The sequence below is a fragment of the Salvia miltiorrhiza genome, chromosome 2, assembly GCF_028751815.1.
Source record: "Salvia miltiorrhiza cultivar Shanhuang (shh) chromosome 2, IMPLAD_Smil_shh, whole genome shotgun sequence".
Taxonomy (NCBI): domain Eukaryota; kingdom Viridiplantae; phylum Streptophyta; class Magnoliopsida; order Lamiales; family Lamiaceae; genus Salvia; species Salvia miltiorrhiza.
The window spans coordinates 57129492-57156908 of NC_080388.1; the positions used below are offsets into that span (position 1 = coordinate 57129492).

A 27417-nucleotide genomic window follows, 5' to 3' on the forward strand; every position below is an offset into this window, starting at 1 on the left:
GTTATCCTCTCCTTGTAGAGGCTTGACTTCTCAAATGCGTGATACTCATCTAACTCTTTGAGTTGGAGTACACGGTCTTGCCCCATTGGATGTATCTCATTCTCACCAAAGAATGCATACTTCAAGTGTGTGGGGAGAAGCTTCAACTCCAAGCCTTGGGCTTCCTCCTCTTTCCTTTCTCCCTTCAATTTTTCTTTCATGTTGATGCAAGGTTCAATCACTTGCATCAATTTGCATTCCTCCACTCTCATTCTTTCTTCCCCATCTTTGTGCTTGGGAGCTTTGTGGATTGAGAAGGTAACACTCTCATCATTCACTCTCAATGTGAGCTTGCCCTTTGCAACATCAATTAGGGCCCTCCCCGTCGCCAAGAATGGACGTCCAAGGATCAAAGGTACATCCTTGTCCTCAACCATATCCAACACCACAAAATCCACCGGAAAAATGAATTTGTCAACCCTCACCAAGACATCCTCCACTATCCCTTTTGGATATGAAACGGAACGGTCCGCCATTTGCAAAGCAATCGTGGTTGGCTTAATGGTTCCTATTTCAAGCTTGTTGAAGATGGAGAGAGGCATCAAATTTATGCTTGCTCCCAAATCACACAAGGCCTTTCCAAAACGACCATTTCCAACATCACATGGGATAGTAAAGCTCCCGGGATCCTTGATCTTGATGGGTAGCTTCTTTTGAAGAATGGCACAACATTCTTCGGTGAGGTTGACCGTCTCAAATTCTTCTAATTTCTTCTTCTTGGATAGAACTTCCTTGAGAAATTTTGCATACTTGGGCATTTGTTGCAAAGCTTCAACAAGGGGGATGTTGATGTGTACCTTCCGAAAGATCTCAAGGAATTTAGAGAACTCACTCTCCACATTTTTCTTTTGAAGTCTTTGAGGGAATGGAATTGGTGGGCAATAAGGTGGTGGTGCCTTGTACACATCTTTCTCCTTCTCCTTATCGCCTTGCATTTTTGAGGAAATGTTCTCATCATTGTTCTTGACTTCCGGAGGTATCTTGGACTCTTCAAGTATCTTCCCACTTCTTATAGTGATAGCCTTGCAATGTTCTTTTGGATTCACAACGGTGTTACTCGGAAATTGCCCCTTTTGATGTTGGTTGCTTAAGGATTCAGCAATTTGTCCCACTTTCATTTCAAGCATTTTCAATTGGGTTGCTTGAGCCTCTAACCTTTCGTCGGTTCTTGTCATGTGGGCTTGAGTGGCCGTCATGAATTTCATTAAGATCTCTTCAAGGTTGAGCTTCTTCTCTTCCTTGATCATGCCATCACTCACCGCAAATCCGGGCGGTGGTTGCAAGAAGTTATTGGGATTACCATAGGCAAGATTTGGGTGGCGATTTGTTTGAAATCCTTGATTGTATTGCCCTTGCCCTTGGCCTTGATAACCACCTTGATGTGAAGGCCGAAAATTCCCTTGGCCTCGGTTGTTGTTGTTGTTGATGTAGTTCACATCCTCGAAGCTAGTTTGTTCTTCAACCACGGGCTCTACCCTTGATATTGACATAGCATCAATCTTGTTATTCATGGCGGTCAATTGAGCTGTCAAAAGAGCTATCGGATCCGAGCTTGTTGTAGCCGCCACCTTCTTCAAAATAGTCATCTCCCCCGGAAATTGGTAGCTATTGGCGGCCAAGTTCTCTATGATGTGGGTGGCCTCCTCGTGGCTCTTCTCCAACAATGCTCCATTGGCCGATGCATTCATGTCTCTTTGCATCTCACCACTACACCCGGTATAGAATGAGCAAATAATGGTGTTTTGATCCAAACCATGGTTGGGACACTTCCTTATCATCTCTTTGAATCTCTCCCAAGCTTCATAGAAGGTCTCTCCATCGAATTGATGAAATTGGACAATGTCCTTCTTCATCTTCATTGTCTTACTTGGAGGGAAGAACTTGATAAGGAACCTTTGAGCCATTTTCTCCCATATAGTGATGGAACCAATCTCTAAAGATTGATACCATGTCTTGGCCATGCCCCTTAGTGAGAAGGGAAAGAGTCGGAGTCGAATGGCATCCTCCGGAACTCCATTTATCTTGATAGTATCGCATATCTCCAAGAAATTGCCGAGATGTCCATTCGGGTCATCTTGAGAAAGACCGGCGAATTGATTTTGTTGCACCATGTTGATGAGGGCCGGCTTGAGCTCAAAATTATTGGCATTGATTCTCGGGGCATGCACTCCCACTTGTTGGACCACGGGTTGGAACATATTGCTAATAGGTGGTGGTGGTGGTGCATTCCTTTGAGCCTCTTGCTCATTGATTTGCCCTTGCATGTCCTCCAATTGCCTTTGGAGTTGACGGATTAAATCGAAATTTTCCGCCATAGCTTCCTCCAACTCTCTATCTCTTCTTGTTCTTGCTTTGTTGTGTCGGCAAAAAGCTTCAACCTCAAGGTCTATAGGTATAAGAGGTGCACCTTTAGACCTTGTATTCATACACTACCTATCAACCAACAAGAACAAAGAGTCAAATCACAATCTTAAAATAGAAAACAAAAATTAAAGCAAGTAAAATGTCTAAAGTAGTTAAGCACAATGAAGCAAAATATCACAAGCAAAGAAACTAAACTAATCCCCGGCAACGGCGCCAAAAACTTGTTCGCTAATATTTTCACCACGCCGCAAGTATACGGGTAGTTGTAATATACGGAAGCAAGGTCGTATCCCACAAGGATTAGTAGTTCAATCTAGTGATTATCCTAATTCATTTTACTCAACTATTTAGACTAAACGATTGAGTGATTGGTTTGATTATCTAACTAAATACTTAACAAGTGCAAAGACAAATAAAAATCAAATAAGCAAAGTGGATAAATAAGATGATTAAGGCGATTTAGGGACTAGGCATCGATAATTAAGCAAAAGACTTCAATTATAGCTCAATATTAATCTTGACAATCCTAATTATCTAGAGTGATCTCCCAACTAGTTCTAGCCCCCTCCCGGACGACTAGAACGGTAGATTACGGGTCATAGTTGCCGTCCCCGGTCAACTTCTAACCTATAACTCCCAAAAGCACACAAAGATCGACATACTCTCACCCAACTCTCAACCTCCCGGTTATCGAATTGATATGTTTCCAACACCTTATCTATTGCAATTATTCTCTCCCGATTCAAATTGCAAATTAGAAATGCATAGAATGTGGCCAACAAACCATACAAGAAATAAAACAAGGGTTTGAAAAGATAATGTGCAAAGGAACAAACAAGATTTATATTGAGCGCAAATAATCAATCCATTACAATAATCATCTAGCCTAATCCCCAAATCAAAGAGAAATTTAGCCTATCATGTTCAACAATAACATACCCAATGAAAAGAGAAACATAAATGAAAAAGAGAGAAAGAATGAACAAATCCTATTGAGAAGCTTGCTTCAATCTTCTCTCATCTTCAATCCTTCTTCAAATGGGTAGGAATGAGTATGAATGTTGGGGATTAGGGCTTGGATATGGAGGTAGGAATGTTGGGGATGATGAATATGGGTGAGTATGAGGTTGGGGAAGATGAATAATGTGAGGAAAAGGGGGAGAAAGGGGTTTAAGGGCTGAAAAACGCGACTCCGCTCTTTTCCCGCGGTCATGGCCCGCGCCCGTGGTGCTCAAACGTGGGCAAAACTCAGGGAACCCGCGGTCCCGCCCCGCGGCCGCGGGTGGTGACCGCGGTACACCCCTGGAATTGGGAACAGCTGACCCGCGGTCCCACCCCGCGGCCGCGGGTGGTGACCGCGGGGTACTGGGCGTATTGCGCAGTCCGCTCGTTTTGCTCCGTTCTCCCTCGTCCGGACTCGGATTTGGTCGCCGTTTGCGCTCACGGATTCCTCTCGAGACGTACTTCAATCTCATATCTTCAAAATCCTCCAATTAATCATTGAGGTTTCCTGAAATTGCTCCAAAACTACACCAAGATATCAAATCTTTATAAAACTAAATATTCGGGCACAAACAAGCATTCACAAGCAAAACATGAAGGGAAATGACAACAAAACATGTGGAATTGAGGTACGAAAACCATGTTTGTCAACCCCCCAAACTTAAAGTGTTGTTTGTCCCCAAACGACGAAGAGAAGAGAAATAAAAGTAAACAAACATGTGAGCATGAATTGGTGTCATTTCAAGGGCTTCAAATTTTACAAAAAATCTTTCAAAAGTGCATCACAAGTAGAAATGCATTCCAAGAAGTCACAAGTGATAATGGGTTCAATATTATAACCTCCAAGCTTGAATCCTAACAAAGTGGATGTTTCAATGACGCACTCAACTCTCAAGTGTTTAGAATGGACGTGTTTGCACTCAAATTGAAACAAGTATGCAATCTACCATAAGCTTGCCATTTATCCTAACTCTCTATACTTCAATGTGTTACAAATAAAGATCAAAAAGGGCTTCTATTTAGGTTGCAATGAGAGCTCTTTGGTGAGGTGAGGTGTTTATAGGCAAAGTGACTCATATCCCATACAATTCCCAAATTGAATATGTCATATTCACCATTGTTCTTTTCTAATCAATCAACCAATATCCCCACTTTTCTTCCTTTTCACCCTATGAATACTTATCAAGACCATGATTCAAAAGGCAAATCACTCCCCTTTGTACTATTTTATTCACATGTCTCTTCATTTTTCTTTCTTTTTCTTTTTGAGCTTATAGGAGACTAGTGATTTTCACTCAATCGAAGTTTGACAAGCAATTTCAATCATTTTCCAACCATTTTCATCAAAGCAACCACTAACATTCTAAGTTCTACCCCTTTATCATTGGTTCATTAAAAGAAAGGATACAAGGCACGAAAGGGGTAAACTAGGATCAAATGAGAATTTGGACACAATTTGAGTTAAGTGGCTAACAAAGATGGCCTTAAATCACTTCAATATTAACAACACATCTACTTTTATTTTCAAGAAAGGACTCATGGCAAGTTCTAGAGATCAACACACATGCTCAAATGATTTACACTCAAGAACAAAATGAGATTGTAAATGTATGACAATCAAAGGCTCAATTCTTACAAGCTCATTTTCAAGTTCTTGGAGGCAAAACATTTAACTCACTTGTCACAAGTTCAAACTTTTCATGCATAATCCACAAGTGATACACACAATTTTTCCAAGAAACGATTCATATCATAAGCCCAATGACATTCAATCAACATCACAAAGTTTGATACAATTATCCCAAGCAAAACAAAAACAAAAATATCAACCCAACTAACTCTCAAGCTTTCATTTATTCAACAATAACAAAAACAAGACAACAATACTAAAACAAACAAAAACAAGTAAAGCTTAAGATAGATGAGACAACTAATCCATCTCTCCCCTCCCCCCAAACTTATTTCACACAAAGTGAAAATGAGTTTGGAAGAAAAGAGAAGGAGAAGTTGTCTCGGACTCACAAAAAAAAACTAACATATAAAAAAAAATAAACCATACAAAAATTAAAGGGTACCTTGTTGGGGTGCCTCCCAACTAGCGCTTAGTTTAACGTCATGAGCTAGACGTCTCCATGATGGTGTTATGGCTCGGGGGTGGTTCCAACGAACACTTCAACTTTTGGTTTCAAGGGCAAAAATGCCTTGATTCTTTCCTTCTCAACCACAAAGGTTCTTTCATCCTTCTTTCTCAATTCAATTGCTCCATTGTTGAAAACCTTGTTGATTTTGAAAGGACCCGTCCATTTTGATCTTGGCTTTTCCGGAGGTAGTGATTGACGGAAGGTGAGGAGAAGGACTTCATCATCGGGTGCAAACTTCCGTTTTTGCATCATCTCGTCATTAGCACTTGTTATCCTCTCCTTGTAGAGGCTTGACTTCTCAAATGCGTGATACTCATCTAACTCTTTGAGTTGGAGTACACGGTCTTGCCCCATTGGATGTATCTCATTCTCACCAAAGAATGCATACTTCAAGTGTGTGGGGAGAAGCTTCAACTCCAAGCCTTGGGCTTCCTCCTCTTTCCTTTCTCCCTTCAATTTTTCTTTCATGTTGATGCAAGGTTCAATCACTTGCATCAATTTGCATTCCTCCACTCTCATTCTTTCTTCCCCATCTTTGTGCTTGGGAGCTTTGTGGATTGAGAAGGTAACACTCTCATCATTCACTCTCAATGTGAGCTTGCCCTTTGCAACATCAATTAGGGCCCTCCCCGTCGCCAAGAATGGACGTCCAAGGATCAAAGGTACATCCTTGTCCTCAACCATATCCAACACCACAAAATCCACCGGAAAAATGAATTTGTCAACCCTCACCAAGACATCCTCCACTATCCCTTTTGGATATGAAACGGAACGGTCCGCCATTTGCAAAGCAATCGTGGTTGGCTTAATGGTTCCTATTTCAAGCTTGTTGAAGATGGAGAGAGGCATCAAATTTATGCTTGCTCCCAAATCACACAAGGCCTTTCCAAAACGACCATTTCCAACATCACATGGGATAGTAAAGCTCCCGGGATCCTTGATCTTGATGGGTAGCTTCTTTTGAAGAATGGCACAACATTCTTCGGTGAGGTTGACCGTCTCAAATTCTTCTAATTTCTTCTTCTTGGATAGAACTTCCTTGAGAAATTTTGCATACTTGGGCATTTGTTGCAAAGCTTCAACAAGGGGGATGTTGATGTGTACCTTCCGAAAGATCTCAAGGAATTTAGAGAACTCACTCTCCACATTTTTCTTTTGAAGTCTTTGAGGGAATGGAATTGGTGGGCAATAAGGTGGTGGTGCCTTGTACACATCTTTCTCCTTCTCCTTATCGCCTTGCATTTTTGAGGAAATGTTCTCATCATTGTTCTTGACTTCCGGAGGTATCTTGGACTCTTCAAGTATCTTCCCACTTCTTATAGTGATAGCCTTGCAATGTTCTTTTGGATTCACAACGGTGTTACTCGGAAATTGCCCCTTTTGATGTTGGTTGCTTAAGGATTCAGCAATTTGTCCCACTTTCATTTCAAGCATTTTCAATTGGGTTGCTTGAGCCTCTAACCTTTCGTCGGTTCTTGTCATGTGGGCTTGAGTGGCCGTCATGAATTTCATTAAGATCTCTTCAAGGTTGAGCTTCTTCTCTTCCTTGATCATGCCATCACTCACCGCAAATCCGGGCGGTGGTTGCAAGAAGTTATTGGGATTACCATAGGCAAGATTTGGGTGGCGATTTGTTTGAAATCCTTGATTGTATTGCCCTTGCCCTTGGCCTTGATAACCACCTTGATGTGAAGGCCGGAAATTCCCTTGGCCTCGGTTGTTGTTGTTGTTGATGTAGTTCACATCCTCGAAGCTAGTTTGTTCTTCAACCACGGGCTCTACCCTTGATATTGACATAGCATCAATCTTGTTATTCATGGCGGTCAATTGAGCTGTCAAAAGAGCTATCGGATCCGAGCTTGTTGTAGCCGCCACCTTCTTCAAAATAGTCATCTCCCCCGGAAATTGGTAGCTATTGGCGGCCAAGTTCTCTATGATGTGGGTGGCCTCCTCGTGGCTCTTCTCCAACAATGCTCCATTGGCCGATGCATTCATGTCTCTTTGCATCTCACCACTACACCCGGTATAGAATGAGCAAATAATGGTGTTTTGATCCAAACCATGGTTGGGACACTTCCTTATCATCTCTTTGAATCTCTCCCAAGCTTCATAGAAGGTCTCTCCATCGAATTGATGAAATTGGACAATGTCCTTCTTCATCTTCATTGTCTTACTTGGAGGGAAGAACTTGATAAGGAACCTTTGAGCCATTTTCTCCCATATAGTGATGGAACCAATCTCTAAAGATTGATACCATGTCTTGGCCATGCCCCTTAGTGAGAAGGGAAAGAGTCGGAGTCGAATGGCATCCTCCGGAACTCCATTTATCTTGATAGTATCGCATATCTCCAAGAAATTGCCGAGATGTCCATTCGGGTCATCTTGAGAAAGACCGGTGAATTGATTTTGTTGCACCATGTTGATGAGGGCCGGCTTGAGCTCAAAATTATTGGCATTGATTCTCGGGGCATGCACTCCCACTTGTTGGACCACGGGTTGGAACATATTGCTAATAGGTGGTGGTGGTGGTGCATTCCTTTGAGCCTCTTGCTCATTGATTTGCCCTTGCATGTCCTCCAATTGCCTTTGGAGTTGACGGATTAAATCGAAATTTTCCGCCATAGCTTCCTCCAACTCTCTATCTCTTCTTGTTCTTGCTTTGTTGTGTCGGCAAAAAGCTTCAACCTCAAGGTCTATAGGTATAAGAGGTGCACCTTTAGACCTTGTATTCATACACTACCTATCAACCAACAAGAACAAAGAGTCAAATCACAATCTTAAAATAGAAAACAAAAATTAAAGCAAGTAAAATGTCTAAAGTAGTTAAGCACAATGAAGCAAAATATCACAAGCAAAGAAACTAAACTAATCCCCGGCAACGGCGCCAAAAACTTGTTCGCTAATATTTTCACCACGCCGCAAGTATACGGGTAGTTGTAATATACGGAAGCAAGGTCGTATCCCACAAGGATTAGTAGTTCAATCTAGTGATTATCCTAATTCATTTTACTCAACTATTTAGACTAAACGATTGAGTGATTGGTTTGATTATCTAACTAAATACTTAACAAGTGCAAAGACAAATAAAAATCAAATAAGCAAAGTGGATAAATAAGATGATTAAGGCGATTTAGGGACTAGGCATCGATAATTAAGCAAAAGACTTCAATTATAGCTCAATATTAATCTTGACAATCCTAATTATCTAGAGTGATCTCCCAACTAGTTCTAGCCCCCTCCCGGACGACTAGAACGGTAGATTACGGGTCATAGTTGCCGTCCCCGGTCAACTTCTAACCTATAACTCCCAAAAGCACACAAAGATCGACATACTCTCACCCAACTCTCAACCTCCCGGTTATCGAATTGATATGTTTCCAACACCTTATCTATTGCAATTATTCTCTCCCGATTCAAATTGCAAATTAGAAATGCATAGAATGTGGCCAACAAACCATACAAGAAATAAAACAAGGGTTTGAAAAGATAATGTGCAAAGGAACAAACAAGATTTATATTGAGCGCAAATAATCAATCCATTACAATAATCATCTAGCCTAATCCCCAAATCAAAGAGAAATTTAGCCTATCATGTTCAACAATAACATACCCAATGAAAAGAGAAACATAAATGAAAAAGAGAGAAAGAATGAACAAATCCTATTGAGAAGCTTGCTTCAATCTTCTCTCATCTTCAATCCTTCTTCAAATGGGTAGGAATGAGTATGAATGTTGGGGATTAGGGCTTGGATATGGAGGTAGGAATGTTGGGGATGATGAATATGGGTGAGTATGAGGTTGGGGAAGATGAATAATGTGAGGAAAAGGGGGAGAAAGGGGTTTAAGGGCTGAAAAACGCGACTCCGCTCTTTTCCCGCGGTCATGGCCCGCGCCCGTGGTGCTCAAACGTGGGCAAAACTCAGGGAACCCGCGGTCCCGCCCCGCGGCCGCGGGTGGTGACCGCGGTACACCCCTGGAATTGGGAACAGCTGACCCGCGGTCCCACCCCGCGGCCGCGGGTGGTGACCGCGGGGTACTGGGCGTATTGCGCAGTCCGCTCGTTTTGCTCCGTTCTCCCTCGTCCGGACTCGGATTTGGTCGCCGTTTGCGCTCACGGATTCCTCTCGAGACGTACTTCAATCTCATATCTTCAAAATCCTCCAATTAATCATTGAGGTTTCCTGAAATTGCTCCAAAACTACACCAAGATATCAAATCTTTATAAAACTAAATATTCGGGCACAAACAAGCATTCACAAGCAAAACATGAAGGGAAATGACAACAAAACATGTGGAATTGAGGTACGAAAACCATGTTTGTCACTAAACACCTACTACGCCCGAGCCGCATCGTTGATATGATATACGATTGATGTGTCGCATCTGCTGTTAATCGTATATCGATAATATTTACTCTCTCCGTCTCTCAAATATTTTTCTTTTTCTTTTTTTTTCTATTTTGGTTCGTCCCCAAAACATCTTACTAACCTATTTTTGGAAACAATTTTATTAATTATTATTTTTACAATTTCACTTTTTGTGGGACTCGTTCTCCACTTTTACTAACTATCACTCTTATAATTTCACTTTTTGTGGGACCCATTCTCAACTTATCATATACATAACTAACTTTTATTAAAACCCGTATGTTTGGGGGACGGAGGGAGTATTAAGTTTGTTCAATTTTTTTAAATTTGACGGATAAGAAATAATTTAACTAAACATATGTCATCTGAGTATCATCTCATATGGACCTAATAAGACCAGATAATCATATGAAGCTTTAGAGACCACATATGACATTTGAACGTCAAAATTTTGAAAACCATATTCTTTGGAGTTTGAAATACCACATCTGAATTTTGAGCATCATCTTGTGAGTATCATTTTATCTAGAATTTGTGAAACTATAATTAAGTAATGAGAATAATCTCGTCTCAAACTTTAAACAACATCGTCAAATTTGAAATCATATTCAATCATATATATACGTTTATATATAGATGTATTTACTTAAATAATTAATTAATTATATATATATACATATTAATTTGTGAGTATGATGTGATAAACTTAAACTAATATTATATAATAAAATAAAATACAAATATAAATCTTTTTTAGATATGGAAATTGATTAAAAATCTAGAAAAAAAATAAGAATGAATGAAATTTGAAGAAAATTAAAATAGAGTGATTATACGGCCCCACGTAGGATATGATTTATTTTGCTATTATATATATATATATATATATATATATATATATATATATATATATATATATATATATATATATATAGAGAGAGAGAGAGAGAGAGAGAGATTGAGCATAGACATGTATTTTATTTATTTATAACATTTAGTTGAAGAATATATTTTCTAAAAAATGAATTGACATTTGAATTGATTGCTTTTCGTGGATTAATTTATTGGTATACTTTATTTAAGTTTTAGTCACACTTGGAACAATCTCAATTAAGTGGGTATAATGATTCCTACTCTGGATGCCATCATTTTATTAAGTTAAATTTTTGAAAAAAATGTGGATTGTGAGGCATGATGAGTTCTTGTTGGTCATTGAGTTTATATATATAAGAAAAGTTGGTATGAGGTTGGGAGAGATTTCAGGCGTTTGAAAACAGACGAATGGACCCTCGAAGTGCTAATGTGTTTTAATTTGGCCGGGTTCCGACAATCAAATGGATATGTAGGATTTATAATTAAATGGATATGTTGGATTTATCTAATAGTTTTATACAATTATTTAATAGTACAGACTTTATCTAAGAGTTTTATACGATTATTTAATAGTATAGAATTTATCTATAAATTTATATGATTATTTAATAGTTTTTAAATGTAAAAATTAATTAGAAATGTATAAATAAATAAGAATGAATGAGAATCGAGGAAAATTAGAATAAAGTGATTATGCGATAACACGTAGGATATGATTTATTTTGCTATAATGTAAAAATCGATTATGTAACTACCAATCTCTCAAAAAAATTCTAGGGTTTGTCTATCTAGGTAGAGTCTAGCAACATGTTAGATTTCAGTTCTAGATCATCTTTTAAGAAGTTGGTTGTGAACCTTAAAATATTAAGGTATCATTTGAAGTTTTAAAGGCTTTTTTTAAGTTATAAATCTATGAAGAAGCTTAGAGCATCCGCAATGGGGTTCCTTGATAGCCTACTTGATAGTGGTTGTGTTATTGAGTAGGTAGTGCTGCATTGGGGTTCCTTGATAACCTACTTGATTTTTTTAGTTTTTAAAGAGGAGAGAGAAATTTTTAAAGAGGAGAAGAGAATTAAAAAAAAAAAAAAAATTATCGAGCATACTCGATAACTCGAGTAGCACTCGAGTAGCACTCACTTGCAACGCCTACTCGAGTGCAATACTCGAGTTCGAGTAAGGCATCGAGTACCCCCGTTGCCAATGCTCTTATGCCTCATTTCTACACTTTTGCTAGAAAGCGCAATCTATACCTTATACTGTAAAAAACAAGTAAAAACTCTTTTATACACGTTAACTTATGAATCATGTTTTTTATATGCAATGTTTTTAACGCTTATTTATTTATTCAACATTGTTTTTTGTTTTTAAGAAAATGATGTATTTTTTTTTTAAACTATAACAACCGCACGCAGGCGGCACTATCCACACAAAGGTGGAAACACTACCCACACAAAGGTGGAAACACTACCCACACAAAAGTGATAAAATTATAACAATTGAGAACACTACCCAGAAAACTACCCGCACATAGGCGTGAATTGAACCCAGAACCTCTCACAAATGAAAGTGTTTGGATGCCTCAGTCTTGCCACTTAAACTAGATCTCATCAGCTTAAGAAAATGGTGTATATTAGAACAATTTTCTTTTTATTTACAATGATAAATCATACAAAGATCAATAATTCAAATTAATTCCAATTGAACGATGATTGAAAATTTTAAATTAAAATACTACCCCCCACATCCTAGTTATATAGGTTAATCGAGTTTTGCACAATAATTAAGAAAAGTCATTGAAAAAGAAATGTATACAAGTAATTAAATTTCTAATATAATCATATTTCTTCTTTGACAATTTATTAATGCTAGAAATAATCAAAAAATTAAATAGGGGTGATGATGAAAATGAAATTAAGGGTCTTCTTTTTATAAGGAAAACTTAAGTGAGATATGTGAAACCTATCTAAGGCCCAAGTATGCAAGTTTATATACAAGTTACAACTATAAATAATCTGTTATATTTGTATTATTTTAATATTTTTACAAGTTTAAAACCACACTTATCGGATATAAAGCAACCGTAAATCCCAACTCAACATAGTTGAGTAATACAATTCTTTTAATAACGTCGACCAATATATTCTTGTTCTTGTATAATCATATGATTTCATAAATTAGATTCTTATATTTTGTATAATGGAGGAATCAGGAAGTGAATCTAACAAGAGTAAAAGCAATTTGTTGAGAAAGATCTTTGTGAAGAAGTGAGATCTTGGTTCAAATTGATGATGAATTGATGATCATCTTCTGTTAAAGATAGGAAAAGAGAAAAAAAGAGGATATAGTAAAAGATAGTAGTTTATATTTCAGGGTAAATTCTATGTTGCGCCTCTCGTGTTAGAGGACGCTGCACATGCACCGTTGATGGATGACACGTGTCCCAGGTATTTATTTAATAATTGTTATCGGTTCAGTTGAACCGGTCTGGTTTTCATGAGTAAAGCACAAACCATAGTTAAAACACTGTAGGGCCCCCGCCGCCTGTCGTAGGGATGATGATTGATGATGACATCTTTTCGCAGAATATCGGTAAAGTATCGGTATTGAATCTATTCTATCAATTTGTAATCGTTTTCCATCGGAAAAAATTCTCAGTATAGTCGAAGTGGTATTCTATATGACGTGCCTTTCGTTTGTGTTTTTCTTGTTGTTTTAGATATTTATAATTTTTTTTTGTATATATCCCAGTATGTCTTGTAAAGATTTTCTGTGAAGCTATGGCGGAGGTGTTATCATTACTTTGTAGTTTGACATTTGAGCCCTTAATCCTACGGATTTGATTTTTCCACGTTTTAGTGTGACTATTTTGTCCTCAGTTTACGCGTCTAAAAACTCTGTAATGCGTATCCGAGAAGCAACTAGAGCGTAATTGCTTCTGGGTGTAATTGGGTTGAGTTTATTTTTGAAGATCAAGGTCCTTTTTGTTTCTTTCTTCAGAGCCTTCGGCATTCGAACTTAGCGCATACGTTATGGGCCGAGTTGGGCGACCTCGTCGAAGAATTAGCTTGAAAAGTATGTTTATTTTGACTGGAATTGATGTTTGTTAACAATTTACCTCTTTCATCTGTATGTATTATGATCATTTGAGTAAAATGAATTTAGGTAAATAATAGGGCATGTAAATTGTAATGTACTGTGATCTTATTTGGTGCAGGTGCATGTTGCATTTTGCTGTTTCTTTTTATAGTTTATTTTATATGTATTTATTTGAGTTTGTGTGTTTAGTTGTATTTCTCATGTCATCACCTTTTACGACTTAATGTTGTTTTATTAAGCTTTAGTGTGATCACATTGAAATTTTTGTGTTCATCGTCTGTTGAACCGATTAATGGCATGATTTGGTGGTTATTATGATTTTGTAACCTATTTAAGAAATTCTGTGTAGATGCTGTAATCCCTGTGCGGTCGAAGATGTGGTATTTAGAAGTAATACAATCGCGTCTTTCGCCGCCTAATCTGGAGCATGTCCGTAACTCATGTTTCGGACATTTGTTTTGCATCTCTGACATGGTCTTCCAGGGATAGGTTTACAATGCGCTGTGCAGGAAGCTGGAATCTTCGTCCTTACGTCGAAACTCTTTAGAATTTGTTGTAGGCAATTATAATGTAGAATTTAGTTCAGCTGATTTTGCTCTAATGAGTGGGTTGCTGATGGGTGGGTGTGTTGATCTGCCTAAATGTAGTGAATTTTATACGAAAACTTTTGGTGGTAAACCTAAACTTTTGTTTAGCCACATTGATAGAGCATTCAGCCTCGAATCTTCTAGAAGTCAAGGTGCCTCAGAGTTGTGTTTGAAGCTTGGTTATTTATATCTAGTTTATGGCCTTTTTATGATGACAGATCGGACTTGGAAGGAATTAGAAGTTGGTTATGTTCATCTGATGGATGATTTATCTGCTTTTCTTGCTTATCCTTGGGGTCGGGTTTCGTATGAGTTGCTTGTTGCTCATACGCACAGGTCTCGTAAGACTATAAATAAGCAGCAGAACAATACCAGAAAACTAATTAATTGTGAAGCTCATGGTTTTGTCTATGCCCTGCAATGTTGCTTGTACGAGGTACTCCCTGGTCTAGGTAAGTTTTGTGCTACTCGTTTACAAAGAGATGTCCAGCACCGTGCACGAATGCTGAGGTGGTCCCCATCTAGATATATTATGTTTGATGATGTTTATGAGTTCTTCCTGCCATCTTCCAACTTTATACCCGTAAGTTTTAATGATTGCATAAATATTGTTTATTTTTATGCTTTATATTTTTTTGTTTTAACTTGTAACTAATATTGCTGATTTGTCATTCTTAGGTTCGTATTAGGCTTAGTCCTGCTGACGTTGAAATGCTAGGTCGGCTAGGTGTGTCAGTCGAAGAGAATGTTGCTATTCCATGCCTTCGTGTGAAGCAATCAATGTGAAGAATCAATGTGAAGAATCCTAGTAATATTTGTTTGCCTATTTGTCTTAGTCATTTTTGTTTTAGTTGATGAATATTATCTTATTTTTTTTGTTTTTGATATGTTCTTTTGTTTCTGTTGCTTTGTTTTCTCGCAGTTACCTCATTTAGACAGCCTTTTGATCATCTGAATTTGCCCTCAACCAATATAGGTCATGGTATCGGCACTAGTCTTATGAACTGTGGAATTGTCGACAATCAGTATCCAGAGAAGGTGATGGTAAATCTTAGTTTTTTTTAACTTATGTGGTTTATGTCCTTGGATTTCTTACTTGGCCTTCTTTGTTTTTATCAATTTCAGGTCGATAAACCATCAGTTAAGACCATTCGTGAACGTTTAGCGTCGCTTCAAAAGATCTTCATGTTCAATATGTTTTTGTTAGAAAATCGAATAAAATGTTTGAAGGATCTCTTAAATGACTCATTGGGTAGGCCTAAACATGATGTGCATAAAATAATTAGTGATTTTGTTCTTAATGATGTCTGCGACACACCTGATAGAGCTGATGCTAATAAACTTGAAACGCCTCCGTCTGCACCAATCTTTAAGAGGAAGGCCAGTAACTCTGAGTTAGGTATCAGTCGGTTTTCATGTTCGACGCAACCCTACAAGAAGAGATTCATGGCCCGGGTTATTGAAATATCCGATGATGATACCGAGGAAGATATTGCTGATGTTCAGACCCAATGTGCTAACTTGAACGTAGTTCATGGTGAAAATAGCGTTGTTGAAACAATTTTTAAACAATGGATGGGTTCTGTTGAGTTGACAACTTTGTATGGACATTTTCTGTTTAATAGATTTTATAATTTCCTTTTAATATACCATATTGTGAATTAATACACTGCTGATGTTTGTTAGGCCGGCCGAAGTTCAGTTGCCGTCAGGTAATTCCCAATTTGCCGACGTGGATTGGTTCAAACAGGCCTTGAATTCTAATGAACGCCTTGAGAACTTTGTAAGTTAACTTACTATAAATATATATTCTCAATTATTTGTTGAATGTAAACTATCAATGAATTTGGTCAAACTTTGCAAACATTTCAGCATATGGATGCCTTTTTTAGCACGATGGCAATTAATTATGACATCCAACTTGACAATGTTGGTGTACGTGAATGGACAATAATTGATCGAGTCGGTTTGGTGAGTTGTTGAACTAGTTATCGAGCAACTTATATATTGTTTTCTTATTAGTAATTGTTAATAAGTTTTAATTTACAATATTTAAATTTTGTTATTGTATTTGTTCTTATTTTGTCAGAATGCTCTGAGAGAAACAGATCTTGGTATTTGTAGCAGTGTGCTAGTACCATATTCAAGAGGTTATTACCCACGTTGTTCTGGATTACGTTGGGTTGATTGCAACCGTGTCTTCGGTTTTGCTTGGATTGAAGGGTGTCATTGGATTTTATACGAGTTATCATTGAAGGATGAAGTTATTCGGGTGTACTTTGCCGAGGAAGTTTCTTGGATGGAGGTCAAGTGTTTCTTTGATAATGTGCGTTCCAATTTAAAAAAATTTATACAGTGGGATAATAACTCAGACATTCGGGATCCGTCAACGGAGCGTGAGTGGGAGGTTGTTCGTAGCACATGTTTTGTTGGTGGTCCAGATGGTATTCAAAGTGGTGTTATGGCTCTCAAATTTCTTGAGTGTCTAATTTATAACTTGCCGCTAGCGATTGTTGATCCCGCATGTTGCGCCAGTTATAGATACTCCTTCTGTGCTCAGTTGTTCGCAAATTGTATTCGGAAAGTTTAGTAGAAAATATTGTTGTATCCAGGATCAGATTCCATGACTTTAACGACTCGTATTCTGGTGTTTGTTGATGTTGTGTTGTAATTATACTAAGCGAAGATGTCGGTGGCATTTTGTGGTAAGACTAAATCAGTGTCCTATAATAGTTATTTGTAATGTGAGTGTTTGTGGCCAAGCTCGGAGTTTTCTAAAAATTCGCCGTTTATATTTTCTATAAGATATTAGAGTAGTTATATTGTCTTCCAATTTTTTGTTGTGTTTGTTCTCATTGTATTTGCATCTTTGATAAGTTGTTATTTCCCATTCTTGTATTCTGCTTGGTAATTTCCATATTTATTAGTTTAATGTTTCTGTTATTTATATATTGGGCATGTTATCATAGTTATATTTGACTATAAATTGTCTCGTAGGTTTTGATTGCTGTGAAAAATGTTCACCAATACAGTAGACACAAATTCTTGTTATTTATGATTAATAAAATGTTCACAGTGGTGCATGCCTACATGGGCTTAAATTTGATATATCTGCTGCATGACTAATGAAATTTGATACATTCTCTCACTCTCACAATAACGTAAATTAGCTTTATACTGTCAAGGCAAGTGCATTATATTATTATTAATATTAAGTTGCTGTCAAGAAACTTAATATTGTCCACAATTTGTACAAAGCTTCTTACAATTATCTGAATCGAAACAGTGCTGGATGAGTGTGTTATTAACAATTGTGTTGAAATTCAAAGGGATGGAGAATGAGAATTTGCGTACTAAGGGAATAAGAATGTGCACACAACAATTATTCTATATGCCATTAACAAGATGTTTTTCAAAAATTTCCAAGATTTCCAAAGCAGCTTGTATTGGTGAATGTTGGCAACGAAATTGAATTATGATTCATGAAGCCTTATGTGATCGTCTGAGCCCTTCCGTGTTGGCAGTATTTTATGGATGCAGATACTCTGAAACCGTGGATGTTCAGGATCTGCACATTCGCCGACATTGCATCTATTGTCCTACGGTCTACCTAGACGACAATTGTCTTCGCAAGCAAAGCTAGATTTACAAGCGCTATTCATCAAACTAATGATCAATGCTCACGCTTGGACAACGAAACAGATGGCGAGGCGCGCAAACCTTGCACACAAACAAAGACCTTGGGTTTCCAGTACGTTAGAAGAGCAGGACGAAGAAGAAGAAGTGCCAAGCGCGTTTTTGCAATTACAAGCGAAGCCTTATGGAAGTAATAAGCTACAACTGTAGCTTTTTCGATTTAAAAAAAACGCGCTTGGGATTCACGACTTACAAAAAATGGGTATTCATATTATAAAGTGGGTTCAGAAGTACAAAACCCTAGAACAATCCTCGACGCAACCTAACGGTGGAACATGGAAGAGCAAACGTCGTTGCCGTTGGCACTCAACTTCTACGTACAAATGAATACAGAAAACATATCTGAGCTGGTAAGCAGGATTTAATACTATTCACACCGTAGAGATTTTAATTTTGTTCTGGAAAGGATCGTGTGTAAAACATAATTAATCTCCATGTAAATCCATACGAATTTTCTGCCGCGTCTCTGCAAAAGAACTCCATACCCCGAATTAATATGAGTATTGTTGTCAATTTGTCAGTAACCTTAATAGGTTTCTGGAATAATATATTCTTACAGACGATTGCTAATAAGTTGTTTCACAGGTGTTACCTCATAAAGTAGAAATGGCACTAACTAATATGGCTGCAAGGCGATTGTGTATTCTTCAGCGTACTAAACACTGGAAGTTTTCTATAGAATATGGGAAAATTGTTGATGGTGCGCCAGATTGTTATGATAAGTGGCGTGGATTTGTGGAGAAAAACAAAATTCAATTAGGTGACAGATTGGTGTTTACGTATTTTAGAGATTTCCACTATCACATTTCAATTTTCGGGAGGGATACAGTGGCTGTTGCTATAAGTCCACTGGGAGTAAATGGTATTCATGGACAAGAAAATACAACAAAAAAATACTACTTCCGACGGTCAGACATTACATACTACTATTTGATTCAGTTGTTGTTACTAGAATTTCATTAACCCTAAATTAGAATTATTTCTTACAACTTTTAGAATGTGCAGATGACGTAGTTTTTGAAATGACAATAACTGCTTACAATGTGCAGGCATCTGCAATCGTGGTTAGTAAAGATATCATTATTAATATGTAAGTAATGTATGAATAGTTATAAGTACAAAACTGAACTAACATGCAAATTTCCTTGTATAGGATTTTCCTGCCAAACTATTTCAAATGTTCGAAACACAGAAGATTGCAGCAATTGAAATAGAGAACGAGGCACGGGAAAAATGACGCTTATCCCTTTATCGGTACGTTGAAAACAAGACAACTGGAAGAACTAGAACACGCTTATATAAGGGGTGGAACAAGTTTGTCATTGAAAATGGATTATGCGAAGGTGATGTGTGTAAGTTTAGCCTGTTAAGCAAGACACCTATCTTTAATACTATACATCTTAGTGTTCGAGTTGTCAAATTGTAATAAACAGGTTGAACTAAACTTATATTATTTCTGGAATCTGTGTTAAAATTGTTATTCTATTATATGTAATCTAAATCTGTACCATATGAAAGTTTAAGATATAAATGAGTTCTCAGATGCAAACCCAATGGCATTTCAGTCGCGGTGCCATGAATAACGTAGATAATATCAATATAGAAGAAAGGTGCTTCAAATTATATTGCTGAGAGCCTGTAGATGTATGTAAAGATTATTAGATTGTCATTAACAAAAATAACTATCCATGAATAGGTTCATGTTATTGAGCTAAGCCTCATGAATGGATATTTGCAAACTAACTGAATTCAACTAAAATGCAGACTAAACAACGTACACAAGCTGTTGTCAATAAATTCTAAACATGTTTGGTGGGGAATTATTTTCCAAATGATATTCCATAGGAGTACAGAAGGCTACAATATCTTTGTCTATAGACACCACCTAACGCTGGATTAATTACTGATAGTGGGAGACAACAAATAAGACATTCCAAATACTTAATCGCCATAATGCCACAGTCAGAATTGTTTGCATGTCGTGGAGATTCACGGTATGGAGCAATATCCCAAGCAGACTTGTAGGGCAAGTCCTCCAGCAAATTGGCATCACGACAGATTATAGGCAAAGTAATCGACATATTAAGAAATTCCTTAGAGACAATCGACCATCTCATGGGCAACGAGTCGTAAACAATTATTTCTTGTTCACGCATATTTATCTCAAACAAAACCCAATGATTACCGCAAACATTCAAAACGCTGTAAACACGAGTCTTGGTAGTCCATGCAACAGTCCGTTTCAGAGGTTTGGTACCACTGATAAACGATGCAATATATTTACGGATACTTTCGACATCAGGAGACTTTAGACTATCCTGTAGAAAAACAAAAACAATAGCATTTAGAAGCAAATAAAGGAATAAAATTCCACCAAGTGTGATACATTTTTCATTTTGAGAATTCGGAAACATACCGCTACAAACATCTCCAAAAAAGTCCATTCCAATTTGGATTGAAAACCGCCATTTTCTTCATATACTGAAGAAACAAGATATAAAAGAGCTTCGACATGCTGCAAAGAAGAAGTATAAAATGATAAATCCTGCTTATAGAGTGAGCAGAATTCAAAACTAAAAATAGAGAACACAAAAACAAAAAAAAAACCAATAAATTAATGGAATGAATAATACATCAGTCCGTAACCATTTTTGTCCATTTTTAATATCATCAAACCATTCACGATCAGCATACTTCAGTATTTCTGAGGGTAGCCGTAGCTCTTCGGACGTATTTTTTCTGTGCATGCAGACAAAAAAATTAAACCATCAGAGATTATAAGAGTCTAAAGAAAATAAACAGACAGCTATAACACTAACAGTCTATTCTTCTTTGCAGTTGCTTGCCAGCGTAAAAATGCATTCCAAACCACAGTCTCACTGTCAGCAAGTTCACCAAACATCCAACCAAACCCACCACTGGCTGCACAAAGCTTCTGAGTCGAGAGACGAGGTCCGCTTACATCAGAGCAGATCAATGACTTTTGTATTTTAGCCTCTCGGCTTCTGGTCCTTTGACTACTGTGAGCAGAAAAAATCTCACTATAAATTGACCTAGGTAACTCTTCGCAGACAGGTGACAAATGCGAACTTGGTTCTTCATGTGAAATTTTACAACTAAACGATGGTAAATCAACTTTCCCAGAATCTTCAAACCCAACGTTTACAGGACTGCTTAAAGTTGGGGGTTTTACACCCAAAGAATTACGACAACAAATTTTAGCCTCCCGTAATTCAGCTAGAACTAATTCAGTCTGTTTTAAACGCTCTTCGAGAGCACAAAATCTGGTTTCAAATTTGACCTCCAAACTCTTCACAGACTCCATTACTACATTCAGCATAAATTTAAGTTCCTACAGTAAAATCAATAAGAATTAAAATACAATCAAATTAAAGATAATAGGAACAGTTCAGGGGTTATAAACTAACCAAACTAGGAGCTCCTTTGGAAACAAAATTATTTGTCGTCAGATCTTTCTCCAATGCATCAGATTCAACGATCTTGCACATTGAATCCTTATCCCTAACTGTTTTTCCAGCAATCTTATTACAATGCATAACCTTACCTTGGGAACGAATTCTATCCGAACACCTTCTCGGTGATTTAACAGACTTTTCACAACCACGACGACTATTTCCAGTTTCACAATGCACATCGGTTGGACTACTTGGGAAAAGCTTATTCAAACTCTCATTCAATTGAGGTGAGGTTACCGCAAATGACGTGGTATTTGGCATTCCTAATTTATTAAGCATACAGAGCTCCTCTGCCGATGCCACAACAGACCCCTGTTGTGGTTCCACAACAGGCATTAAATAATTATCAAATAAAACAGACAATACAAATGCTAATCAATTTACGATGACAAAAAAAAGATTAAACTGAAACACAAAACACAATAACAAAATTAATTACCAGCTTATATGGACTTGAACGATTGAAAAACAGAAATAGGTCATCAAATTCATAGTAAGGCTCGCTCGTCCAACGTAAAATTCTGGCACAGCAGGGACGTCTATTGACTACAGATTTCGCACAAAATGATGCAAGTTCGGGAATAACCTCATAAGCCCATGCCTGTAGAACAAAAACAAAACCACGAGCCTCTATTCGAAGCTTTGAATCTTTACCTTCATAACCATTGATACAAGCTTTTGCACTAAATGTACGCAACAAAAGTTCATCATAGGTAACACGGCCCCAACGATATTCATTGAACTTATCCATATCATCCATCAGGTGCATGTAACCTAAGTCTAAACACCTTGTGGATCTATCCTTAGCCATAACCACACCATATAAAATACACAACAAAGCCAACCTCAAGCATAATTCAGAATTACCGCGACTTCTATCACATTCCTTTAGAAATCGTTTTTGTATGTCAGAGAAGCTCAATTTTTTAACACCTTTAAATACAGTGGCATGAAACTGAGAACTAGCCGGTAGTTGCTTACTACCTGTCATTTTCAGCCCACTAACGAGTGCATGATCACCAGGACCAAAGTCTACCAAACTATGACCGATATTGTAAGTCAAGCATCCTGGATTTGAGGGATTCCGAAGCATGCGACACATTGCAATATACAGTTGACCCTGAAATTGTAAGTCAGCCATGTCGACCAAATGTCCAATACTGGACAGCCGCAAAGCACAAATATTTGCCAACGACAAACGGTCCCGGATAACATCAAGTACCCAAAAACTAAACCGCGTTGAAACCATTCCACCTAATCATATAAGTATAAGGATAAAATGACTGATTAGACTTCGTTAAAACATATATGTAAAAGAAAAAATGAATTGTGGAGAGTTAATAAACCTATTTGTATCAAAACAATAACTTTCTGTGATTACATATTATTAATAAACATTGATGCAGAAAACTTAAAACAAACAAAATATTAAATAACGATATGCTACATAATACAATCTACATTTCATTAGAACATTGCTCAATGCTCGTTGTATATACGAAAAATTAGTAAAGAGTCGACAACACAATTTCAGGTCTAAATAAAAAGGTTGTCAACTCAAATTGCATAACAAAATGAAACAACTAAGAGTAAATGTTTTTTAATGGATACAGCTGAAAACCATGTTACTCACAAAACTTTCTTAATGTTAATTAAAACGACATAAATTAGAATAAAGAAGAATGTATAATGCCAGAAAGCCAGCCAATAAAATAGAGTTCAACAATAGTAACAGCAAAATTGTGTTAAAAGTGAAATCCCCGAAAACCTACTCACCAGAAACAAAAAATGCCCTTGTATGCGCAATAAGATAAGAGCACAAATGTACAAATCTAACATACTATCAATTCACCCACGATTTGAAAAAACATATTTAATCTCCAGAATAATCAAATTATGAAGTTGCAATTGGAAGGAAGCAGATCGTTTTCTACAGAAATATGCAAAACAAAAAATAACTGCAGTACAAAAGCCATTAATAATACAGAGGAAGATAGTCAAAATTGCACGGTAATGCATAGATTGTATATTTACCGAGCCCGCTGGATCGAGTTCTTTTCTTGCCCATACTGGTTTTCTTGTCTTTATGAGTATTACTAAAGAAACTGAAGAGTAAATCTGCACAACAGAACCACCGGAAGAAGGGTTTCGATGGACAACATTCACAAATAAGAATATATTACCGAGCTTCAGCAAAACAATAAAAAAAATCCGAACAAATTGACGAATTTGATATCTTCCCGATATCATATCGGGAATTAAATTCATAATGAAACCCTATACCTAGAAATGAATACGACAAAAGTAACTAGGGTGTAAAATTAGAACCAGGGTTAATAAAAAACCAGCCCGAGTGCTTGCAACCAGTTCGATGCCGGTTTACACAAAAAACCGAATATTACAGATGGCGCCCATCCAACGTTACGGCGCAGCATGCTCTAACGAGAGCGGCGTAGCATAGACAGACCCATATTTCAGGGGACTTTTTCTTGAAACTAGGCTGCTAGGCTGCTATAATGATTGATGTTTGAAGTTCTTTGTCTTGTTCTCTACGAAAATTTTGGCTAATTTTTTGAATGAATTCACTAAGACATAATCACAGGTTGCAAACCAAAGATCGAAGATGGGTTGGAAATTCAAGACATTTCAGAGTGAAACAAAGCTTTAATTTGGAACATGCATGCCAAGGCCGACTCGTTATGGAAGAGTTTATCAAAGGAAAAGATCTATGGCAAAATCTCTGAGCAAAGTAGCAATTGTAAATTAATCAAAAATACGACATTTGGGATTTTATCATCCAAAAGTGAGAAGAAATTTGCTGAAAGTCAAAGACATACTTGAGGAATGGGACAACAACAACATATATAGTATTTATACATATTTGCCTAAGATCATATATTATATTCCAGACTATAATTATTTGTTAGATTTAGTCAAATTATTATTTTTGTCTTTATAAAATTAAATTAATTAGTTACTATACTACACATTTGGAAATGAAAAGTTACTTAATTATAAAATGCAATAAATTGAGATATATATTTTGATGGGTAAGTTCATTTTTTATGTATTTAATCAAAATGGTATTATGTATTTTCTTATTGAACAAAATATTAAGCAATATATCTGATATCATTTATGTGAATAGAATACTTTGAATGTATCTAAAATTTAAATTCACCAAAGACTTTGATTGCTTCTTTTTACACCATTAATTATCAATGATAAAATATTTGTTGTTTTTTATTTATTTATTATATTATTAGTTGTTAGGACATTTTTCGCCATGATCCATATTAGGGTTTAGTAAAACTAATTATTTGATAATATAAAATTAGTAAAATTATTATTTATTTTTCTTTTGATATTAGTCTTATTAGTAATTATTTTGTTATACACGATTTTTTAAAATAGATATCCACAATTGTATTTGTATGTACTTTCCCTTTGTCTTTATATACAATTGTATTTGTATGTATTTTTATAATTTAATAGTCAATGAGGCCTAGTTCAGGTGGCTGAGGCACCCAAAGACTCTTCTTTGTGAGAGGTACGTATTGGGTTCAATTTCGCTTGCGCACGGGTAGTTTTCTTACTTTTGTGTGGATAGTAGTCCTGCCTGCGTGCGGGTAATTTTCTCACCTTTGTGTGGTGTAGAGGTCTCGCCTGTGTGCGGGTTGCTTATTTGATTATATAATGTATACTTCTTCTATTGTAAAAATAATAATTTTATAATTTAATAACATTGTCTATATACGTAAATTATATATATAAAAAAAGAATAAAAAAAATAACATCGTCTATATGTACAATTGCATTTGTATGTATTCTTATAATTTAATAACATTGGATTAATTGAAAGGAAATTGTATCACAAAATTAAGGATTCTTACTTAATACGCATGAAAGTGGAGTATTATTTTCTGTTTTTTCTCATCCAAATTCCTTAATCCACCTATTATCATTAGAGGCACTCTCTCGTGCAATTGATTTTTGAATGACAATATTTCAACAAATAAATGACACTTGAAAATCTTCAAGTGTCATTTGTATGTTGAAATAGTGATTCGAAAATATTCAAGTGTAATTTCTCGAATGAAGTAGTGTTATTTTGAAAATCAATTGCACGGTGCAATCAGTACAAGAGTATTTGCGTTATCATTATGACTTTGACAAGAACATATGCTTTTTCGTTACTCAAAAAAAGAAAAAGAAAAAGAAAAAGAAAAGGAGGGGGGGGGGCATGTGCTTTTCGTTTCAATGACAAATTATGTAATTAAAACAAACAAAATTATAGTATGAATCACCAAATTTCATGCATGATTGAATGTTGAATCTAACTAATGATGACAACACTGGCACTACTTGAATTGGATAACAATAAATGTGCAAATGAAAGAAAATGACGGTTTTTTCCATGGCGATGAGTCGGTGGTGTTAGATCTACCTCATAAACTTTTCAAAATAATTTATAAATTAATTGAAAGTTTATATATTTTTTGAAAATACTTGATAACTTAAACTCATAAACATCTTATAAATTATAAAATAAGTTTCCATAACTTATAAGTTCTCAAAAAAAAAAAAATCAAGCTCAACTTATTTTTTTATAATCTCATATGTAGTTTTATTATATAAATTTTTTTTTACTATAATTTATTATTTCCATCGTATTTTATTCTAATTTCATTTCTCTCAGATGTTCTCTCTAATTCACAATTCTTTCATTAGCTTACAAAATGAATTATTCAAATATTTTGATAATTTATTTATAAGCTCTTGAGCCTTGAGATATTCTTTTCTTATAAGCTACGAAAACATTTTATAAATTATTACTGTTAAAATTTACGAACTCTTTAAAATAAGTTTAGTTAATTAATTTTTTAGGTCAAAAAATTTAAATTAGTTAACGAAGATCTTTTTATAAGAACATGTATCAATATCATGTATGTTTATTTAGTGCACCTAAAATAACGGCTACGGGGAGTGGGTGATAGCATGGTCAGCGATACCATTCATTCAATCATTCTACTCCTTTTCAAGCATTGATACGCCAATAATGTGCAAAAATAAAAGGACACTTTCTTTTGGTTTCAACTATTATTCTTAAAAAAAAAAAAAAACTATTATTCTTAAAAAAAAAAAAAAAAATTGGCTTTCCACCTTTGCTTTATTTTATTCTTGTGTGTTTAACATGGGTTGTCTATGTCTAGGAGTATTGTTTACTAGTTATATAAGATAGTATTATTTATAGAGTTAATTGACCGTAAATATTTAAATTATATACCCAAATTTTGATTTTTAATCAGATCAACTTTTTTGATAAAAAAATACATAGATTTTTATCTTTATGGAATTTGACCTGATTCCAAAAGTTCGTTGAACAATTACTTTCTTGTTTGAATTTTGATGGCAATCCGAAAGTATCGTTGGAAAGTTCTTGACATTATCTTTCTAATTATACTTATATTGTTGAGTTTTGGTTATCAAAAGTTGTCGAAAAAAAAAAGAAAAAATACAAATTTCGTGACATCAGTTTTCATATAATTTTTTTTACACTTTCGATAATCAAAACCCAACAATATAAGTATCATTAAAAAAAATAACGTTAAAATCGGTACGTTCAGATTGCCCACTAGAAATTAGACAAAGTTATTAGTCGGCGAATTTTCAACTAAGGTCAAATTAAAAAAAAAATTATGTATTTTTTGACAAAAAAATAGATTGTATTAAAAATCAAAATTTTGATATAACTTGTGTATTTATAGGTAGTTAT

The 27417-nt window shown here is 36.1% G+C and overlaps 3 protein-coding genes and 2 non-coding genes across 5 annotated transcripts; 3 read left to right on the forward strand and 2 right to left on the reverse strand.

Moving 5' to 3' along the window:
* The first annotated feature begins 1788 nt into the window (after positions 1-1788).
* On the forward strand, positions 1789-1895 carry LOC131013703 (small nucleolar RNA R71). The gene has a single exon (XR_009097791.1). It is a non-coding gene; the product is annotated as a small nucleolar RNA R71 (small nucleolar RNA).
* A 5707-nt stretch (positions 1896-7602) lies between these two features.
* On the forward strand, positions 7603-7709 carry LOC131013704 (small nucleolar RNA R71). Its single transcript, XR_009097792.1, has one exon. It is a non-coding gene; the product is annotated as a small nucleolar RNA R71 (small nucleolar RNA).
* Positions 7710-15963: 8254 nt separating this feature from the next.
* On the forward strand, positions 15964-17250 carry LOC131010556 (uncharacterized). The gene is made up of 4 exons (XM_057938113.1): positions 15964-16070; positions 16156-16252; positions 16342-16440; positions 16559-17250. The coding sequence occupies exons 1-4, from the start codon at positions 16045-16047 to the stop codon at positions 17057-17059; spliced, it is 723 nt and encodes a 240-aa protein (XP_057794096.1). The 5' UTR covers positions 15964-16044; the 3' UTR covers positions 17060-17250.
* Positions 17251-19661: 2411 nt separating this feature from the next.
* On the reverse strand, positions 19662-24079 carry LOC131009785 (uncharacterized). Its single transcript, XM_057937193.1, has 8 exons — positions 23676-24079; positions 21594-22895; positions 20985-21517; positions 20799-20904; positions 20582-20680; positions 20096-20483; positions 19716-19801; positions 19662-19667 (listed from the first exon to the last, which is right to left on the reverse strand). Exons 2-8 carry the CDS (start codon positions 21975-21977, stop codon positions 19662-19664), a joined length of 1602 nt encoding a protein of 533 aa, XP_057793176.1. The 5' UTR covers positions 21978-22895; positions 23676-24079.
* On the reverse strand, positions 22085-22890 carry LOC131009786 (uncharacterized). Its single transcript, XM_057937194.1, has 2 exons — positions 22192-22890; positions 22085-22093 (listed from the first exon to the last, which is right to left on the reverse strand). The coding sequence occupies exons 1-2, from the start codon at positions 22888-22890 to the stop codon at positions 22085-22087; spliced, it is 708 nt and encodes a 235-aa protein (XP_057793177.1).
* Positions 24080-27417: the final 3338 nt, after the last annotated feature.